Source organism: Pristiophorus japonicus, unplaced genomic scaffold (assembly GCF_044704955.1).
Source record: "Pristiophorus japonicus isolate sPriJap1 unplaced genomic scaffold, sPriJap1.hap1 HAP1_SCAFFOLD_350, whole genome shotgun sequence".
Taxonomy (NCBI): domain Eukaryota; kingdom Metazoa; phylum Chordata; class Chondrichthyes; family Pristiophoridae; genus Pristiophorus; species Pristiophorus japonicus.
In genome coordinates, this window is record NW_027253325.1 from 213,216 (window position 1) to 233,215 (window position 20,000).

At 52.9% G+C, this 20,000-nt stretch overlaps 2 protein-coding genes across 3 annotated transcripts in view; one reads left to right on the plus strand and one right to left on the minus strand.

The window, feature by feature from the left end:
* LOC139250210 (poliovirus receptor homolog) overlaps window positions 1–20,000 on the plus strand; it is a 114,857-nt gene that overhangs the window by 41,428 nt on the left and 53,429 nt on the right. The window lies entirely within an intron of this gene.
* The window catches only part of LOC139250206 (CD276 antigen-like), a 35,823-nt gene that overhangs the window by 7,259 nt on the left and 8,564 nt on the right, over window positions 1–20,000 (minus strand). Inside the window, exons 2-3 of the mRNA XM_070872701.1 lie at window positions 13,482–13,556; window positions 6,348–6,701 (exon numbers count right to left, since the gene is read on the minus strand). Coding sequence (XP_070728802.1) covers window positions 6,348–6,701; window positions 13,482–13,556 — 429 coding nt within the window. The remainder of the gene's footprint in view (window positions 1–6,347; window positions 6,702–13,481; window positions 13,557–20,000) is intronic.

Below are 20,000 nucleotides of genomic sequence, written 5' to 3' on the forward strand. Positions count from 1 at the left end.
ACTCCCCATGCCCTCCCCCGTTCCCCACTCCCCATTCCCTCCCCCGTTCCCCTCCCTTTCCCCCCCGTTCCCCACGCCCCACTCCCCCATCCCTCCCCCCGTTCCCCCCTCCCCCATCCCTCCCCCGCACTCCCCCCCCCCCATCCCTCCCCCGCACTCCCCCGCCCCCAGCCCTCCCCCGCGTTCCCCACTCCCCCATCCCTCCCCCGTTCCCCCCTCCCCCATCCCTCCCCCGCACTCCCCCCTCCCCCATCCCTCTCCCGTTCCCCACTCCCCCCTCCCCTATCCCTCCCCCGTTCCCCACCCTCCCCATCCCTCCCTTCCCCCCCCCTCCCCCATCCCTCCCCCGCACTCCCCCCTCCCCCATCCCTCCCCCGTTCCCCACTCCCCCCTCCCCTATCCCTCCCCCACACTCCCCACTCCCCCCTCCCCATCCCTCTCCCGTTCCCCACTCCCCCCTCCCCTATCCCTCCCCCGTTCCCCACTCCCCATCCCTCCCCCGTTCCCCCCTCCCCCATCCCTCCCCCGCACTCCCCCCTCCCCCATCCCTCTCCCGTTCCCCACTCCCCCCTCCCCTATCCCTCCCCCGTTCCCCACTCCCCCATCCCTCCCCCGTTCCCCCCTCCCCCATCCCTCCCCCGCACTCCCCCCTCCCCCATCCCTCCCCCGTTCCCCACTCCCCCCTCCCCCATCCCTCCCCGCACTCCCCCCTCCCCCATCCCTCCCCCGTTCCCCACTCCCCCATCCCTCCCCCGTTCCCCCCTTCCCCCATCCCTCCCCCGCACTCCCCCCTCCCCCATCCCTCCCCCGTTCCCACTCCCCCCTCCCCAATCCCTCCCCCGCACTCCCTCCCCCATCCCTCCCGCACTCCCCACTCCCCCCTCCTCCATCCCTCCCCCCACACCCCCTTCCCCAACCCCCACTCCCCCACACCCCCCACTCCCCCACACCCCCCACTTCCCCAGACCCCCTTCCCCACACCCCCACACCCCCCACTCCCCCAGACCCCCACTCCCCCCAATCCCCACTCCCCCTACCCCACACCCCTCCCCCACACCCCCACTCCCCAATCCCCACTCCCCCCCAATCCCCACTCCCCCCCCTTCCATTCCCCCACACCCCCCACTCCCCCACCCCCCCACTCCCCCAGACCTCCACTCCTCCCAATCCCCACTCCCCCTCCCCACACCCCCACTCCCCCCACACCCCCACTCCCCACTCCCCCCACTCCCCCAGACCCCCCACTCCCCCCAATCCCCACCTCCCCCTCCCCCACACCCCCACTCCCCACACCCCTCCCCACTCTCCTCCCCCACACCACAATCCCCACTCCCCCCAATCCCCACTCCCCCTCCCCCATACCCCCACTCCCCCCCTCCCCCTCCCCCACACCCCAATCCCCACTCCCCCCAATCCCCACTCCCCCTCCCCCATACCCCCACTCCCCCTCCCCCTCCCCCACACCCCCACTCCCCCCAATCCCCACTCCCCCCAATCCCCACTCCCCCTCCCCCATACCCCCACTCCCCCCCCCTCCCCCTCCCCCACACCCCCACTCCCCCCAATCCCCACTCCCCCCAATCCCCACTCCCCCTCCCCCATACCCCCACTCCCCCCCCCTCCCCCTCCCCCACACCCCCAATCCCCACTCCCCCCAATCCCCACTCCCCTTCCCCCATACCCCCACTCCCCCCCCCTCCCCCTCCCCCACACCCCCACTCCCCCCAATCCCCACTCCCCTCGCAGGAACCGCAACCCCACCACACCTTCCCCGCACCCCGCCCCGGCTCGACCCCTGTAGGAATCGCCCCCCCTCCATCACCCTCCCGCACTTCCCCCCAACATCGGCACACCCGAATCGACAGCCCATTCGGCCCATCCAGGTTCAGCAATCTCCAAAAAATCTCACTGCCCCTCCCTAACTCTCAGTCTGTCTCTCTCTCTCTCTGTCTCTCTCATAGAAACATAGAAACATAGAAAATAGGTGCAGGAGTAGGCCATTCGGCCCTTCTAGCCTGCACCGCCATTCAATGAGTTCATGGCTGAACATTCAACTTCAGTACCCCATTCCTGCTTTCTCGCCATACCCCTTGATCCCCCTAGTAGTAAGGACCTCATCTAACTCCTTTTTGAATATATTTAGTGAATTGGCCTCAACAACTTTCTGTGGTAGAGAATTCCACAGGTTCACCACTCTCTGGGTGAAGAAGTTCCTCCGCATCTCAGTCCTAAATGGCTTACCCCTTATCCTTAGACTGTGACCCCTGGTTCTGGACTTCCCCAACATTGGGAACATTCTTCCTGCATCTAACCTTTCCAGTCCCGTCAGAATTTTAAACGTTTCTATGAGGTCCCCTCTCATTCTTCTGAACTCCAGTGAATACAAGCCCAGTTGATCCAGTCTTTCTTGATAGGTCAGTCCCGCCATCCCAGGAATCAGTCTGGTGAACCTTCGCTGCACTCCCTCAATAGCAAGAATGTCCTTCCTCAGGTTAGGAGACCAAAACTGTACACAATACTCCAGGTGTGGCCTCACCAAGGCCCTGTACAACTGTAGCAACACCTCCCTGCCCCTGTACTCAAATCCCCTTGCTATGAAGGCCAACATGCCATTTGCTTTCTTAACCGCCTGCTGTACCTGCATGCCAACCTTCAATGACTGATGTACCATGACACCCAGGTCTCTTTGCACCTCCCCTTTTCCTAATCTGTCACCATTCAGATAATAGTCTGTCTCTCTGTTTTTACCACCAAAGTGGATAACCTCACATTTATCCACATTATACTTCATCTGCCATGCATTTGCCCACTCACCTAACCTATCCAAGTCGCTCTGCAGCCTCACAGCATCCTCCTCGCAGCTCACACTGCCACCCAACTTAGTGTCATCCGCAAATTTGGAGATACTACATTTAATCCCCTCATCTAAATCATTAATGTACAGTGTAAACAGCTGGGGCCCCAGCACAGAACCTTGCGGTACCCCACTAGTCACTGCCTGCCATTCTGAAAAGTACCCATTTACTCCTACTCTTTGCTTCCTGTCTGACAACCAGTTCTCAATCCACGTCAGCACACTACCCCCAATCCCATGTGCTCTAACTTTGCACATCAATCTCTTGTGTGGGACCTTGTCGAAAGCCTTCTGAAAGTCCAAATATACCACATCGACTGGTTCTCCCTTATCCACTCTACTGGAAACATCCTCAAAAAATTCCAGAAGATTTGTCAAGCATGATTTCCCTTTCACAAATCCATGCTGACTTGGACCTATCATGTCACCTCTTTCCAAATGCACTGCTATGACATCCTTAATAATTGATTCCATCATTTTACCCACTACCGATGTCAGGCTGACCGGTCTATAATTCCCTGTTTTCTCTCTCCCTCCTTTTTTAAAAAGTGGGGTTACATTGGCTACCCTCCACTCCATAGGAACTGATCCAGAGTCAATGGAATGTTGGAAAATGACTGTCAACGCATCCACTATTTCCAAGGCCACCTCCTTAAGTACTCTGGGATGCAGTCCATCAGGCCCTGGGGATTTATCGGCCTTCAATCCCATCAATTTCCCCAACACAATTTCCCGGCTAATAAGGATTTCCCTCAGTTCCTCCTCCTTACTAGACCCCCCGACCCCTTTTATAACCGGAAGGTTGTTCGTGTCCTCCTTCGTGAATACCGAACCAAAGTACTTGTTCAATTGGTCCGCCATTTCTTTGTTCCCCGTTATGACTTCCCCTGATTCTGACTGCAGGGGACCTACGTTTGTCTTTACTAACCTTTTTCTCTTTACATATCGATAGAAACTTTTGCAATCCGTCTTAATGTTCCCTGCAAGCTTCTTCTCATACTCCATTTTCCCTGCCCTAATCAAACACTTTGTCCTCCTCTGCTGAGTTCTAAATTTCTCCCAGTCCCCAGGTTCGCTGCTATTTCTGGCCAATTTGTATGCCACTTCCTTGGCTTTAATACTATCCCTGATTTCCCTTGATAGCCACGGTTGAGCCACCTTCCCTTTTTTATTTTTACGCCAGACAGGAATGTACAATTGTTGTAATTCATCCATGCGGTCTCTCAATGTCTGCCATTGCCCATCCACAGTCAACCCCTTAAGTATCATTCGCCAATCCATCTCAGCCAATTCACGCCTCATACCTTCAAAGTTAGCCTTCTTTAAGTTCTGGACCATGGTCTCTGAATTAACTGTTTCATTCTCCATCCTAATGCAGAATTCCACCATATTATGGTCACTCTTCCCCAAGGGGCCTCGCACAACGAGATTGCTAATTAATCCTTTCTCATTACATAACACCCAGTCTAAGATGGCCTCCCCCCTAGTTGGTTCCTCGACATATTGGTCTAAAAAACCATCCCTTATGCACTCCAGAAAATCCTCCTCCACCGTATTGCTTCCAGTTTGGTTAGCCCAATCTATGTGCATATTAAAGTCACCCATTATAACTGCTGCACCTTTATTGCACGCACCCCTAATTTCCTGTTTGATGCCCTCCCCAACATCACTACTACTGTTTGGAGGTCTGTACACAACTCCCACTAACGTTTTTTGCCCTTTGGTGTTCTGCAGCTCTACCCATATAGATTCCACATCATCCAAGCTAATGTCCTTCCTAACTATTGCCTTAATCTCCTCCTTAACCAGCAATGCTACCCCACCTCCTTTTCCTTTTATTCTATCCTTCCTGAATGTTGAATACCCCTGGATGTTGAGTTCCCAGCCCTGATCATCCTGGAGCCACGTCTCCGTAATCCCAATCACATCATATTTGTTAACATCTATTTGCACAGTTAATTCATCCACCTTATTGCGGATACTCCTTGCATTAAGACACAAAGCCTTTAGGCTTGTTTTTTTAACACCCTCTGTCCTTTTAGAATTTTGCTGTACAATGGCCCTTTTTGTTCTTTGCCTTGGGTTTCTCTGCCCTCCACTTTTCCTCATCTCCTTTCTGTCTTTTGTTTTTGCCTCCTTTTTGTTTCCCTCTATCTCCCTGCATTGGTTCCCATCCCCCTGCCATATTAGTTTAACTCCTCCCCAACAGCACTAGCAAACACTCCCCCGAGGACATTGGTTCCGATTCTGCCCAGGTGCAGACCGTCCGGATTGTACTGGTCCCACCTCCCCCAGAACCGGTTCCAATGCCCCAGGAATTTGAATCCCTCCCTGCTGCACCATTGCTCAAGCCACGTATTCATCTGAGCTATCCTGCGATTCCTACTCTGACTAGCACGTGGCACTGGTAGCAATCCCGAGATTACTACTTTTGAGGTCCTACTTTTTAATTTAGCTCCTAGCTCCTTAAATTCATTTCGTAGGAACTCATCCCTTTTTTTACCTATGTCGTTGGTACCAATGTGCACCACGACAACTGGCTGTTCTCCCTCCCTTTTTAGAATGTCCTCCACCCGCTCCGAGACATCCTTGACCCTTGCACCAGGGAGGCAACATACCATCCTGGAGTCTCGGTTGCGGCCGCAGAAACGCCTATCTATTCCCCTTACAATTGAATCCCCTATCACTATCGCTCTTCCACTCTCTCTCTGTCTCTCTCTTTCTGTCTCTCCCCCACTCTCACTTGTGTGTGTCTCTCTCTCTACCTGGACAGTACTGAGGGAGCGCCGCACTGTCGGAGGGGCAGTACTGAGGGAGCGCCACACTGTCGGAGGGGCAGTACTGAGGGAGAGCCGCACTGTCGGAGGGGCGGTACTGAGGGAGCACCGCACTGTTGGAGGGGCGTTACTGAGGGAGTGCCGCACTGTCGGAGGGGCAGTACTGAGGGAGCGCCACACTGTCGGAGGGGCAGTACTGAGGGAGTGCCGCACTGTCGGAGGGGCAGTACTGAGGGAGTGCCGCACTGTCGGAGGGGTAGTACTGAGGGAGTGCCGCACTGTCGGAGGGGCAGTACTGAGGGAGCGCCGCACTGTCGGAGGGACAGTACTGAAGGAGCGCCGCACTGTCGGAGGGGCAGTACTGAGGGAGTGCCGCACTGTCGGAGGGGCAGTACTGAGGGAGTGCCGCACTGTCGGAGGGGCAGTACTGAGGGAGCGCCGCACTGTCGGAGGGGCAGTACTGAGGGAGCGCCGCACTGTCGGAGGGACAGTACTGAAGGAGCGCCGCACTGTCGGAGGGGCAGTACTGTGGGAGCGCCACACTGTCGGAGGGGCAGTACTGTGGGAGCGCCGCACTGTCGGAGGGGCAGTACTGAGGGAGCGCCGCACTGTCGGAGGGGCAGTACTGAGGGAGTGCCGCACTGTCGGAGGGGCAGTACTGAGGGAGTGCCGCACTGTCGGAGGGGCAGTACTGAGGGAGCGCCGCACCTGCTTACCTGCGACGAGAAGGTCCATGACGGCGTTGCTGGTGCCGATCTCGCTGCTCACGCTGCACATGTAGACCGCCTGGTCATCCAGACGCACGCCGCTGAGCCGCAGCGAGGCGTTACCGGCCAGCAGCGCCTCGGGGAAGAGCCGCGTGCGGTTGTGGTAGGCGGGGTCTTGCCTGGCCAGCTGGTCCCGCCGGTAATAGAAGCTGTGCACCACCCGTTCCGACCCCACCAGCTGCCATGTTACCACCAAGCGCAGCAGGCTGATCCCCGGGTCAGGGGTGAAAGAGCACGGCAGGGTCAGGTCACGGCCAAACAGGGCGATGACCGGGGAGGTGGGAAGCAGGGCCGCGATCGAACCTGCGATGGGAACAGGGAGAGAGCAATCCATCAGTTGTGGAAATGTATTTTTATCTAAGGTGATACCATACGGTATTTGTGTGCAATATATATATATATCAAAATGCAGTCCTGGTCCTTCCAGAACTTGGTGCATAAAAGCAGTCAGCTTGCATAAACAGCTAAACCTGGTTTGAGATAGCTGATGGCCATCAGACAGCTAGGAGACAAGTCATGCTGAGACAAGTAGCCCCCTCCATGGTGCTCTCCTATTGTCTACACGACACCAGTTCCATGTCACCCCAACCTTTTCTTCTAGACTCAAACCACCAGCCGTTATCTCTTGTAGAGACCTCATCCATTTGATGCAAACAGATAAACTGACCAGGAAACTGGACAATCCTGACACAATGCAAGACAGGTAACAGCTCATTACCACACTCTCATGGAGTAATGGCCGGCTGGCCAACTGATAGCCCTGACATAAAGGAAATATCTGGAAACCATGTCAGGACAAGGATGTAATAATTAACTCTCGATCTGTATTCACTGACTGTGAGACAGAGCCAATACACAGGGAGAGGCCATAACTTGGGTTTTGCTGCAGAAATATCTTGTGAAACGGTACCATTTCGGAGGTGTTCACTGAGCCCTTGACTGAGTGTGACCTGCCCCTTGCTAGCAAGTAAATTAAAGAAACCTCTACCGGAGCTGTAAGTGTCGGAGTCATTCTTTTCGGAGGTCGAGATTTCGACACAGTGTAGAGGGAGCTTTACTCTGTATCTAACCCCCTGTACCTGCCCTGGGAGTGTTTGATGGGACAGTGTAGAGGGAGCATTACTCTGTATCTAACCCCCTGTACCTGCCCTGGGAGGGTTTGATGGGACAGTGTAGAGGGAGCTTTACTCTGTATCTAACCCCCTGTACCTGCCCTGGGAGTGTTTGATGGGACAGTGTAGAGGGAGCTTTACTCTGTATCTAACCCCCTGTACCTGCCCTGGGAGTGTTTGATGGGACAGTGTAGAGGGAGCTTTACTCTGTATCTAACCCCCTGTACCTGCCCTGGGAGTGTTTGATGGGACAGTGTAGAGGGAGCTTTACTCTGTATCTAACCCCCTGTACCTGCCCTGGGAGTGTTTGATGGGACAGTGTAGAGGGAGCTTTACTCTGTATCTAACCCCCTGTACCTGCCCTGGGAGTGTTTGATGGGACAGTGCAGAGGGAGCTTTACTCTGTATCTAACCCCCTGTAACTGCCCTGGGAGTGTTTGATGGGACAGTGTAGAGGGAGCTTTACTCTATATCTAACCCCCTGTACCTGCCCTGGGAGTGTGTGATGGGACAGTGTAGAGGGAGCTTTACTCTGTATCTAACTCCCTATACCTGCCCTGGGAGTGTTTGATGGGACAGTGTAGAGGGAGCTTTACTCTGTATCTAACCCCGTGCTGTACCTGCCCTGGGAGTGTTTGATAGGACAGTGTTGATGGAGCTTTACTCTGTATCTAACCCCCTGTACCCACCCTGGGAGTGTTTGATGGGACAGTGCAGAGGGAGCTTTACTCTGTATCTAACTCCCTATACCTGCCCTGGGAGTGTTTGATGGGACAGTGCAGAGGGAGCTTTACTCTGTATCTAACTCCCTGTACCTGCCCTGGGAGTGTTTGATGGGGCAGTGTAGAGAGAGCTTTACTCTGTATCTAACTCCCTATACCTGCCCTGGGAGTGTTTGATGGGACAGTGTAGAGGGAGCTTTACTCTATATCTAACCCCCTGTACCTGCCCTGGGAGTGTTTGATGGGACAGTGTAGAGGGAGCTTCACTCTGCATCTAACCCCGTGCTGTACCTGCCCTGGGAGTGTTTGATGGGACAGTGTAGAGGGAGCTTTACTCTGTATCTAACCCCGTGCTGTACCTGCCCTGGGAGTGTTTGATGGGACAGTGTAGAGGGAGCTTTACTCTGTATCTAACCCCCTGTACCCACCCTGGGAGTGTTTGATGGGACAGTGCAGAGGGAGCTTTACTCTGATCTAACTCCCTATACCTGCCCTGGGAGTGTTTGATGGGACAGTGCAGAGGGAGCTTTACTCAGTATCTAACTCCCTGTACCTGCCCTGGGAGTGTTTGATGGGGCAGTGTAGAGGGAGCTTTACTCTGTATCTAACTCCCTATACCTGCCCTGGGAGTGTTTGATGGGACAGTGTAGAGGGAGCTTTACTCTGTATCTAACTCCCTATACCTGCCCTGGGAGTGTTTGATGGGACAGTGTAGAGGGAGCTTTACTCTGTATCTAACCGCGTGCTGTACCTGCCCTGGGAGTGTTTGATGGGACAGTGTAGAGAGAGCTTTACTCTGTATCTAACCCCCTGTACCTGCCCTGGGAGTGTTTGATGGGACAGTGCAGAAGGAGCTTTACTCTGTATCTAACCCCCTGGACCTGCCCTGGGAGTGTTTGATGGGACAGTGTAGAGGGAGCTTTACTCTGTCTCTAACCCGTGCAGTACCTGCCCTGGGAGTGTTTGATGGGACAGTGTAGAGGGAGCTTTACTCTGTATCTAACCCGTGCTGTACCAGCCCTGGGAGTGTTTGATGGGACACTGTAGAGGGAGCTTTGCTCTGGATCTAACCCGTGCTGTACCTGCCCTGGGAGTGTTTGATGGGACAGTGTCGAGGGAGCTTTACTCTGTATCTAACCCCCTGTACCTGCCCTGGGAGTGTTTGATGGGACAGTGTAGAGGGAGCTTTACTCTGTATCTAACCGCCTGTACCTGCCCTGGGAGTGTTTGATGGGACCGTGTAGAGGGAGCTTTACTCTGTATCTAACCCCCTGTACATGCCCTGGGAGTGTTTGATGGGACAGTGTAGAGGGAGCTTTACTCTGTATCTAACCCCGTGCTGTACCCGCCCTGGGAGTGTTTGATGGGACAGTGTCGAGGGAGCTATACTCTGTATCTAACCCCGTGCTGTACCTGCCCTGGGAGTGTTTGATGGGACAGTGCAGAAGGAGCTTTACTCTGTATCTCACCCCCTGGACCTGCCCTGGGAGTGTTTGATGGGACAGTGTAGAGGGAGCTTTACTCTGTATCTAACCCACTGTACCTGCCCTGGGAGTGTTTGATGGGACAGCGTAGAGGGAGCTTTACTCTGTATCTAACCCCGTGCTGTACCTGCCCTGGGAGTGTTTGATAGGACAGTGTTGATGGAGCTTTACTCTGTATCTAACCCCCTGTACCCACCCTGGGAATGTTTGATGGGACAGTGCAGAGGGAGCTTTACTCTGTATCTAACTCCCTATACCTGCCCTGGGAGTGTTTGATGGGACAGTGCAGAGGGAGCTTTACTCTGTATCTAACTCCCTGTACCTGCCCTGGGAGTGTTTGATGGGGCAGTGTAGAGAGAGCTTTACTCTGTATCTAACTCCCTATACCTGCCCTGGGAGTGTTTGATGGGACAGTGTAGAGGGAGCTTTACTCTGTATCTAACCCCCTGTACCTGCCCTGGGAGTGTTTGATGGGACAGTGTAGAGGGAGCTTTACTCTGTATATAACCCCGTGCTGTACCTGCCCTGGGAGTGTTTGATGGGACAGTGTAGAGGGAGCTTTACTCTGTATCTAACCCCCTGTACCCACCCTGGGAGTGTTTGATGGGACAGTGCAGAGGGAGCTTTACTCTGTATCTAACTCCCTATACCTGCCCTGGGAGTGTTTGATGGGACAGTGTAGAGGGAGCTTTACTCTGTATCTAACCCCGTGCTGTACCTGCCCTGGGAGTGTTTGATAGGACAGTGTTGATGGAGCTTTACTCTGTATCTAACCCCCTGTACCCACCCTGGGAGTGTTTGATGGGACAGTGCAGAGGGAGCTTTACTCTGTATCTAACTCCCTATACCTGCCCTGGGAGTGTTTGATGGGACAGTGCAGAGGGAGCTTTACTCTGTATCTAACTCCCTGTACCTGCCCTGGGAGTGTTTGATGGGGCAGTGTAGAGAGAGCTTTACTCTGTATCTAACTCCCTATACCTGCCCTGGGAGTGTTTGATGGGACAGTGTAGAGGGAGCTTTACTCTGTATCTAACCCCCTGTACCTGCCCTGGGAGTGTTTGATGGGACAGTGTAGAGGGAGCTTTACTCTGTATATAACCCCGTGCTGTACCTGCCCTGGGAGTGTTTGATGGGACAGTGTAGAGGGAGCTTTACTCTGTATCTAACCCCGTGCTGTACCTGCCCTGGGAGTGTTTGATGGGACAGTGTAGAGGGAGCTTTACTCTGTATCTAACCCCCTGTACCCACCCTGGGAGTGTTTGATGGGACAGTGCAGAGGGAGCTTTACTCTGTATCTAACTCCCTATACCTGCCCTGGGAGTGTTTGATGGGACAGTGCAGAGGGAGCTTTACTCAGTATCTAACTCCCTGGACCTGCTCTGGGAGTGTTTGATGGGGCAGTGTAGAGGGAGCTTTACTCTGTATCTAACTCCCTATACCTGCCCTGGGAGTGTTTGATGGGACAGTGTAGAGGGAGCTTTACTCTGTATCTAACTCCCTATACCTGCCCTGGGAGTGTTTGATGGGACAGTGTAGAGGGAGCTTTACTCTGTATCTAACCGCGTGCTGTACCTGCCCTGGGAGTGTTTGATGGGACAGTGTAGAGAGAGCTTTACTCTGTATCTAACCCCCTGTACCTGCCCTGGGAGTGTTTGATGGAACAGTGTAGAGGGAGCTTTACTCTGTATCTAACCCGTGCTGTACCTGCCCTGGGAGTGTTTGATGGGACACTGTAGAGGGACCTTTGCTCTGGATCTAACCCGTGCTGTACCTGCCCTGGGAGTGTTTGATAGGACAGTGTTGATGGAGCTTTACTCTGTATCTAACCCCCTGTACCTGCCCTGGGAGTGTTTGATGGGACAGTGTAGAGGGAGCTTTACTCTGTATCTAACCGCCTGTACCTGCCCTGGGAGTGTTTGATGGGACAGTGTAGAGGGAGCTTTACTCTGTATCTAACCCCCTGTACCTGCCCTGGGAGTGTTTGATGGGACAGTGTAGAGGGAGCTTTACTCTGTATCTAACCCGTGCTGTACCTGCCCTGGGAGTGTTTGATGGGACAGTGTAGAGGGAGCTTTACTCTGTATCTAACCCGTGCTGTACCTGCCCTGGGAGTGTTTGATGGGACAGTGTAGAGGGAGCTTTACTCTGTATCTAACCCGTGCTGTACCTGCCCTGGGAGTGTTTGATGGGACACTGTAGAGGGAGCTTTACTCTGGATCTAACCCGTGCTGTACCTGCCCTGGGAGTGTTTGATGGGACAGTGTAGAGGGAGCTTTACTCTGTCTCTAACCCGTGCTGTACCTGCCCTGGGAGTGTTTGATGGGACAGTGTAGAGGGAGCTTTACTCTGTATCTAACCCGTGCTGTACCTGCCCTGGGCGTGTTTGATGGGACACTGTAGAGGGAGCTTTACTCTGGATCTAACCCGTGCTGTACCTGCCCTGGGAGTGTTTGATGGGACAGTGTAGAGGGAGCTTTACTCTGTATCTAACCCCCTGTACCTGCCCTGGGAGTGTTTGATGGGACCGTGTAGAGGGAGCTTTACTCTGTATCTAACCGCCTGTACCTGCCCTGGGAGTGTTTGATGGGACAGTGTAGAGGGAGCTTTACTCTGTATCTAACCCCCTGTACCTGCCCTGGGAGTGTTTGATGGGACAGTGTAGATGGAGCTTTACTCTGTATCTAACCCGTGCTGTACCTGCCCTGGGAGTGTTTGATGGGACAGTGTAGAGGGAGCTTTACTCTGTATCTAACCCCCTGTACCTGCTCCGGGAGTATGTGATGGGACAGTGTAGAGGGAGCTTTACTCTGTAATCAACCCCCTGTACCTGCCCTGGGAGTGTTTGATGGGACAGTGTAGAGGGAGCTTTACTCTGTATCTTACCCCCTGTACCTGCCCTGGGAGTGTTTGATGGGACAGTGTAGAGAAAGCTTTACTCTGTATCTAACCCGTGCTGTACCTGCCCTGGGAGTGTTTGATGGGACACTGTAGAGGGAGCTTTACTCTGGATCTAACCCGTGCTGTACCTACCCTGGGAGTGTTTGATAGGACAGTGCAGAGGGAGCTTTACTCTGTACCTAACCGCCTGTACCTGCCCTGGGAGTGTTTGATGGGACAGTGTAGAGGGAGCTTTACTCTGTATCTAACCCCCTGTACCTGCCCTGGGAGTGTTTGATGGGACAGTGTAGAGGGAGCTTTACTCTGTATCTAACCCCCTGTACCTGCCCTGGGAGTGTTTGATGGGACAGTGTAGAGGGAGCTTTACTCTGTATCTAACCCCCTGTACCTGCCCTGGGAGTGTTTGATGGGACAGTGTAGAGGGAGCTTTACTCTGTATCTAACCCCCTGTACCTGCCCTGTGAGTGTTTAATGGGATAGTGTAGAGGGAGCTTTACTCTGTATCTAACCCCATGCTGTACCTGCCCTGGTTGTTTGATGGGACAGTGCAGAGGGAGCTTTACTCTGTATCTAACCCCCTGTACCTGCCCTGGGAGTGTTTGATAGGACAGTGTAGAGGGAGCTTTACTCTGTATCGAACCCCCTGTACCTGCCCTGGGAGTGTTTGATAGGACAGTACAGAGGGAGCTTTACTCTGTATCGAACCCCGTGCTGTAACTGATTGCCCTGTCACTGACTCCCGGACTGGAGGAAATTGTTTTTGAATAATCACGCTCAGAACTTCAAACAATGTCTAGGATGTGGGATGATTGAGTCCTTGGCAGAGGCTGGTGATCAGAGCGGCAGCTACAGAGACAAAGGACTTACCCTGAATCAGCAGGATGTACATCGTGAAGAGGCCGACAGAACAGGTTCGGCTGGTTACAAACATCGGGAGAGACCCTGAAAGAATGAACGGAGATCAGGGTTCGTGATTGAGCATTAAACAACAACAGCTCGTATTTATATCGTGCATTTAACATAGTGAAATGTCCACAGGCACTTCATAGGAGTATTATAAGTCAACAAATTTGACACCAGAATGTTTTTGCTTCATTGGTTCATTGCTTAAGAATTCATAACAACACATCGCAATTAAAAACTCGTTGGATTATTAAAAAAGTTTAACAATCACACCACAGTTATCGTATCGTACTGTGCAGAAACCAGACAAAGGTGGGCAGAGGAAACGTTACAAGGGACCACCCTCAAAGCCTCCCTGATAAAGTGCAACATCCCCACCGACACCTGGGAGTCCCTGGGCCCAAAGACCAGTCCGCCCTAAGTGGAGGGAGTGCATCCGGGAGGGCGCTGAGCACCTCGAGTCTCGTCGCCGAGAGCGTGCAGAAACCAAGCGCAGGCAGCGGAAGGAGCGTGCGGCAAACCTGTCCCACCCTCCCCTTCCCTCAACGTCTATCTGTCCCACCCTCCCCTTCCCTCAATGTCTGTCTGTCCCACCCTCCCCTTGCCTCAACGTCTATTGTCCCACCCTCCCCTTCCCTCAACGTCTATCTGTCCCACCCTCCCCTTCCCTCAACGTCTATCTGTCCCACCCTCCCCTTCCCTCAACGTCCATCTGTCCCACCCTCCCCTTCCCTCAACGTCTATCTGTCCCACCTGTGACAGGGACTGTGGTTCCCGTATTGGACTGTTCAGCCACCTCAGGACTCGTGTTAAGAGTGGAGGCAAGTCTTCCTCGATTCCGAGGGACTGCCGATGACGGTGATGACTGCGTGCAGTTCTGGTCACCACATTACAGGAAGGATGTGATTGCACTGGAGAGGGTACAGAGGAGATTTACCAGGATGTTCCACTGGAGAGGGTACAGAGGAGATTTACCAGGATGTTGCACTGGAGAGGGTACAGAGGAGATTTACCAGGATGTTGCACTGGAGAGGGTACAGAGGAGATTTACCAGGATGTTGCACTGGAGACGGAACAGAGGAGATTTACCAGGATGTTGCACTGGAGAGGGTACAGAGAAGATTTACCAGGATGTTGCACTGGAGAGTGAACAGAGGAGATTTACCAGGATGTTGCACTGGAGAGGGAACAGAGGAGATTTACCAGGATGTTGCACTGGAGAGGGTATAGAGGAGATTTACCAGGATGTTGCACTGGAGAGGGTACAGAGGAGATTTACCAGGATGTTGCACTGGAGAGGGTACAGAGGAGATTTACCAGGATGTTGCACTGGAGAGGGTACAGAGGAGATTTATCAGGATGTTGCACTGGAGAGGGTACAGAGGAGATTTACCAGGATGTTGCACTAGAGAGGGTACAGAGGAGATTTACCAGGGTGTTGCACTGGAAAGGGTACAGAGGAGATTTACCAGGATGTTGCACTAGCGAGGGTACAGAGGAGATTTACCAGGATGTTGCACTGGAGAGGGTACAGCGGAGATTTACCAGGATGTTGCACTGGAGGAGGTACAGAGGAGATTTACCAGGATGTTGCACTAGCGATGGTACAGCAGAGATTTACCAGGATGTTGCACTGGAGAGGGTACAGAGGAGACTTACCAGGATGTTGCACTGGAGAGGGTACAGAGGAGATTTACCAGGATGTTGCACTGGAGAAGGTAAAGAGGAGATTTACCAGGATGTTGCACTGGAGAGGGTACAGAGGAGATTTACCAGGATGTTGCACTGGAGAGGGTACAGATGAGATTTACCAGGATGTTGCACTGGAGAAGGTAAAGAGGAGATTTACCAGGGTATTGCACTAGAGAGGGTACAGAGGAGATTTACCAGGATGTTGCACTGGAGAGAGTACAAAGGAGAGTTACCAGGATGTTGCACTGGAGAGGGTACAGAGGAGATTTACCAGGATGTTGCACTGGAGAGGGTACAGAGGAGAGTTAGCAGGATGTTGCACTAGAGAGGGTACAGAGGAGATTTACCAGGATGTTGCATTGGAGACGGTACAGAGGAGATTTACCAGGGTATTGCACTAGAGAGGGTACAGAGGAGATTTACCAGGATGTTGCACTGGAGAGAGTACAAAGGAGAGTTACCAGGATGTTGCACTGGAGAGGGTACAGAGGAGATGTACCAGGATGTTGCACTGGAGAGGGTACAGAGGAGAGTTAGCATGAATTTGCACTGGAGAGGGTACAGAGGAGATTTACCAGGGTGTTGCACTGGGGAGGGTACAGAGGAGATTTATCAGGATGTTGCACTGGAGAGGGTACACAGGAGATTTACCAGGATGTTGCACTGGAGAGGGCACAGAGGAGATTTACCAGGATGTTGCACTGGAGAGGGTACAGAGGAGATTTACCAGGATGTTGCACTGGAGAGGGTGCTGAGGAGATATACCAGGAGGTTGCACTGGAGAGGGTGCAGAGGAGATTTACCAGGATGTTGCACTGGAGAGGGTACAGAGGAGATTTACCAGGATGTTGCACTGGAGAAGGTAAAGAGGAGATTTACCAGGATGTTGCACTAGCGATGGTACAGCGGAGATTTACCAGGATGTTGCACTGGAGGGGGTACAGAGGAGATTTACCAGGATGTTGCACTGGAGAGGGAACAGAGGAGATTTACCAGGATGTTGCACTGGAGGGGGTACAGAGGAGATTTACCAGGATGTTGCACTGGAGGGGGTACAGAGGAGATTTACCAGGATGTTGCACTGGAGAGGGTACAGAGGAGATTTACCAGGATGTTGCACTGGAGAGCGTGCTGAGGAGATTTACCAGGATGTTGCACTGGAGAGGGTACAGAGGAGAGTTACCAGGATGTTGCACTGGAGAGGGTACAGAGGAGATTTACCAGGGTGTTGCAGTAGAGAGGTTACAGAGGAGATTTACTAGGATGTTGCACTGGAGAGGTTACAAAGGAGAGTTACCAGGATGTTGCACTGGAGACGGTACAGAGGAGATTTACCAGGATGTTGCACTGGAGAGGGTACAGAGGAGAGTTAGCAGGATGTTGCACTGGAGAGGGTACAGAGGAGATTTACCAGGATGTTGCACTGGAGAGGATACAGAGGAGAGTTACCAGGATGTTGCACTGGAGAGGGTACCGCGGAGATTTACCAGGATGTTGCACTAGAGAGGGTACAGAGGAGATTTACCAGGATGTTGCACTGGAGAGGGTGCTGAGGAGATTTACCAGGATGTTGCACTGGAGAGGGTACAGAGGAGATTTACCAGGATGTTGCACTGGAGAGGGTACAGAGGAGATTTACCAGGATGTTGCACTGGAGAGGGTGCTGAGGAGATTTACCAGGATGTTGCACTGGAGAGGGTACAGAGGAGATTTACCAGGATGTTGCACTGGAGAGAGTACAAAGGAGAGTTACCAGGATGTTGCACTGGAGAGGGTACAGAGGAGAGTTAGCAGGATGTTGCACTAGGGAGGGTACAGAGGAGATTTACCAGGATGTTGCACTAGAGAGGGTACAGAGGAGATTTACCAGGGTGTTGCACTGGAGAGGGTACAGAGGAGATTTATCAGGATGTTGCACTGGAGAGGGTACACAGGAGATTTACCAGGATGTTGCACTGGAGAGGGTACAGAGGAGATTTACCAGGATGTTGCACTGGAGAGTGTACAGAGGAGATTTACCAGGATGTTGCACTGGAGTGGGTGCTGAGGAGATATACCAGGATGTTGCACTGGAGAGGGTGCAGAGGAGATTTACCAGGATGTTGCACTGGAGAGTGTACAGAGGAGATTTACCAGGATGTTGCACTGGAGAAGGTAAAGAGGAGATTTACCAGGATGTTGCACAGGAGAGAGTACAGAGGAGATTTACCAGGATGTTGCATTGGAGAGGGTACGGAGGAGATTTACCAGGATGTTGCACAGGAGAGAGTACAGAGGAGATTTACCAGGATGTTGCACAGGAGAGAGTACAGAGGAGATTTACCAGGATGTTGCACTGGAGAGGGTACAGAGGAGATGTACCAGGATGTTGCACTGGAGAGGGTACAGAGGAGAGTTAGCATGAATTTGCACTGGAGAGGGTACAGAGGAGATTTACCAGGGTGTTGCACTGGAGAGGGTACAGAGGAGATTTATCAGGATGTTGCACTGGAGAGGGTACACAGGAGATTTACCAGGATGTTGCACTGGAGAGGGCACAGAGGAGATTTACCAGGATGTTGCACTGGAGAGGGTACAGAGGAGATTTACCAGGATGTTGCACTGGAGAGGGTGCTGAGGAGATATACCAGGAGGTTGCACTGGAGAGGGTGCAGAGGAGATTTACCAGGATGTTGCACTGGAGAGGGTACAGAGGAGATTTACCAGGATGTTGCACTGGAGAAGGTAAAGAGGAGATTTACCAGGATGTTGCACTAGCGATGGTACAGCGGAGATTTACCAGGATGTTGCACTGGAGGGGGTACAGAGGAGATTTACCAGGATGTTGCACTGGAGAGGGAACAGAGGAGATTTACCAGGATGTTGCACTGGAGGGGGTACAGAGGAGATTTACCAGGATGTTGCACTGGAGGGGGTACAGAGGAGATTTACCAGGATGTTGCACTGGAGAGGGTACAGAGGAGATTTACCAGGATGTTGCACTGGAGAGCGTGCTGAGGAGATTTACCAGGATGTTGCACTGGAGAGGGTACAGAGGAGAGTTACCAGGATGTTGCACTGGAGAGGGTACAGAGGAGATTTACCAGGGTGTTGCAGTAGAGAGGTTACAGAGGAGATTTACCAGGATGTTGCACTGGAGAGGTTACAAAGGAGAGTTACCAGGATGTTGCACTGGAGACGGTACAGAGGAGATTTACCAGGATGTTGCACTGGAGAGGGTACAGAGGAGAGTTAGCAGGATGTTGCACTGGAGAGGGTACAGAGGAGATTTACCAGGATGTTGCACTGGAGAGGATACAGAGGAGAGTTACCAGGATGTTGCACTGGAGAGGGTACCGCGGAGATTTACCAGGATGTTGCACTAGAGAGGGTACAGAGGAGATTTACCAGGATGTTGCACTGGAGAGGGTGCTGAGGAGATTTACCAGGATGTTGCACTGGAGAGGGTACAGAGGAGATTTACCAGGATGTTGCACTGGAGAGGGTACAGAGGAGATTTACCAGGATGTTGCACTGGAGAGGGTGCTGAGGAGATTTACCAGGATGTTGCACTGGAGAGGGTGCAGAGGAGATTTACCAGGATGTTGCACTGGAGAGAGTACAAAGGAGAGTTACCAGTATGTTGCACTGGAGAGGGTACAGAGGAGAGTTAGCAGGATGTTGCACTAGGGAGGGTACAGAGGAGATTTACCAGGATGTTGCACTAGAGAGGGTACAGAGGAGATTTACCAGGGTGTTGCACTGGAGAGGGTACAGAGGAGATTTATCAGGATGTTGCACTGGAGAGGGTACACAGGAGATTTACCAGGATGTTGCACTGGAGAGGGTACAGAGGAGATTTACCAGGATGTTGCACTGGAGAGTGTACAGAGGAGATTTACCAGGATGTTGCACTGGAGTGGGTGCTGAGGAGATATACCAGGATGTTGCACTGGAGAGGGTGCAGAGGAGATTTACCAGGATGTTGCACTGGAGAGTGTACAGAGGAGATTTACCAGGATGTTGCACTGGAGAAGGTAAAGAGGAGATTTACCAGGATGTTGCACAGGAGAGAGTACAGAGGAGATTTACCAGGATGTTGCATTGGAGAGGGTACGGAGGAGATTTACCAGGATGTTGCACAGGAGAGAGTACAGAGGAGATTTACCAGGATGTTGCACAGGAGAGAGTACAGAGGAGATTTACCAGGATGTTGCATTGGAGAGGGTACAGAGGAGATTTACCAGGATGTTGCACTGGAGAGCGTGCTGAGGAGAGTTACCAGGATGTTGCACTGGAGAGGGTACAGAGGAGAGTTACCAGGATGTTGCACCGGAGAGAGTACAGAGGAGATTTACCAGGATGTTGCACTGGAGAGGGTACAAAGGAGAGTTACCAGGATGTTGCACTGGAGACGGTACAGAGGAGATTTACCAGGATGTTGCACTGGAGAGTGTACAGAGGAGATTTACCAGGATGTTGCACTGGAGAGTGTACAGAGGAGATTTACCAGGATGTTGCACTGGAGAAGGTAAAGAGGAGATTTACCAGGATGTTGCACTAGCGATGGTTCAGCGGAGATTTACCAGGATGTTGCACTGGAGGGGGTACAGAGGAGATTTACCAGGATGTTGCACTGGAGAGGGAACAGAGGAGATTTACCAGGATGTTGCACTAGAGAGGGTACAGAGGAGATTTACCAGGATGTTGCACTGGAGAGGGTACAGAGGAGATTTACCAGGATGTTGCACTGGAGAGCGTGCTGAGGAGATTTACCAGGATGTTGCACTGGAGAGGGTACAGAGGAGGGTT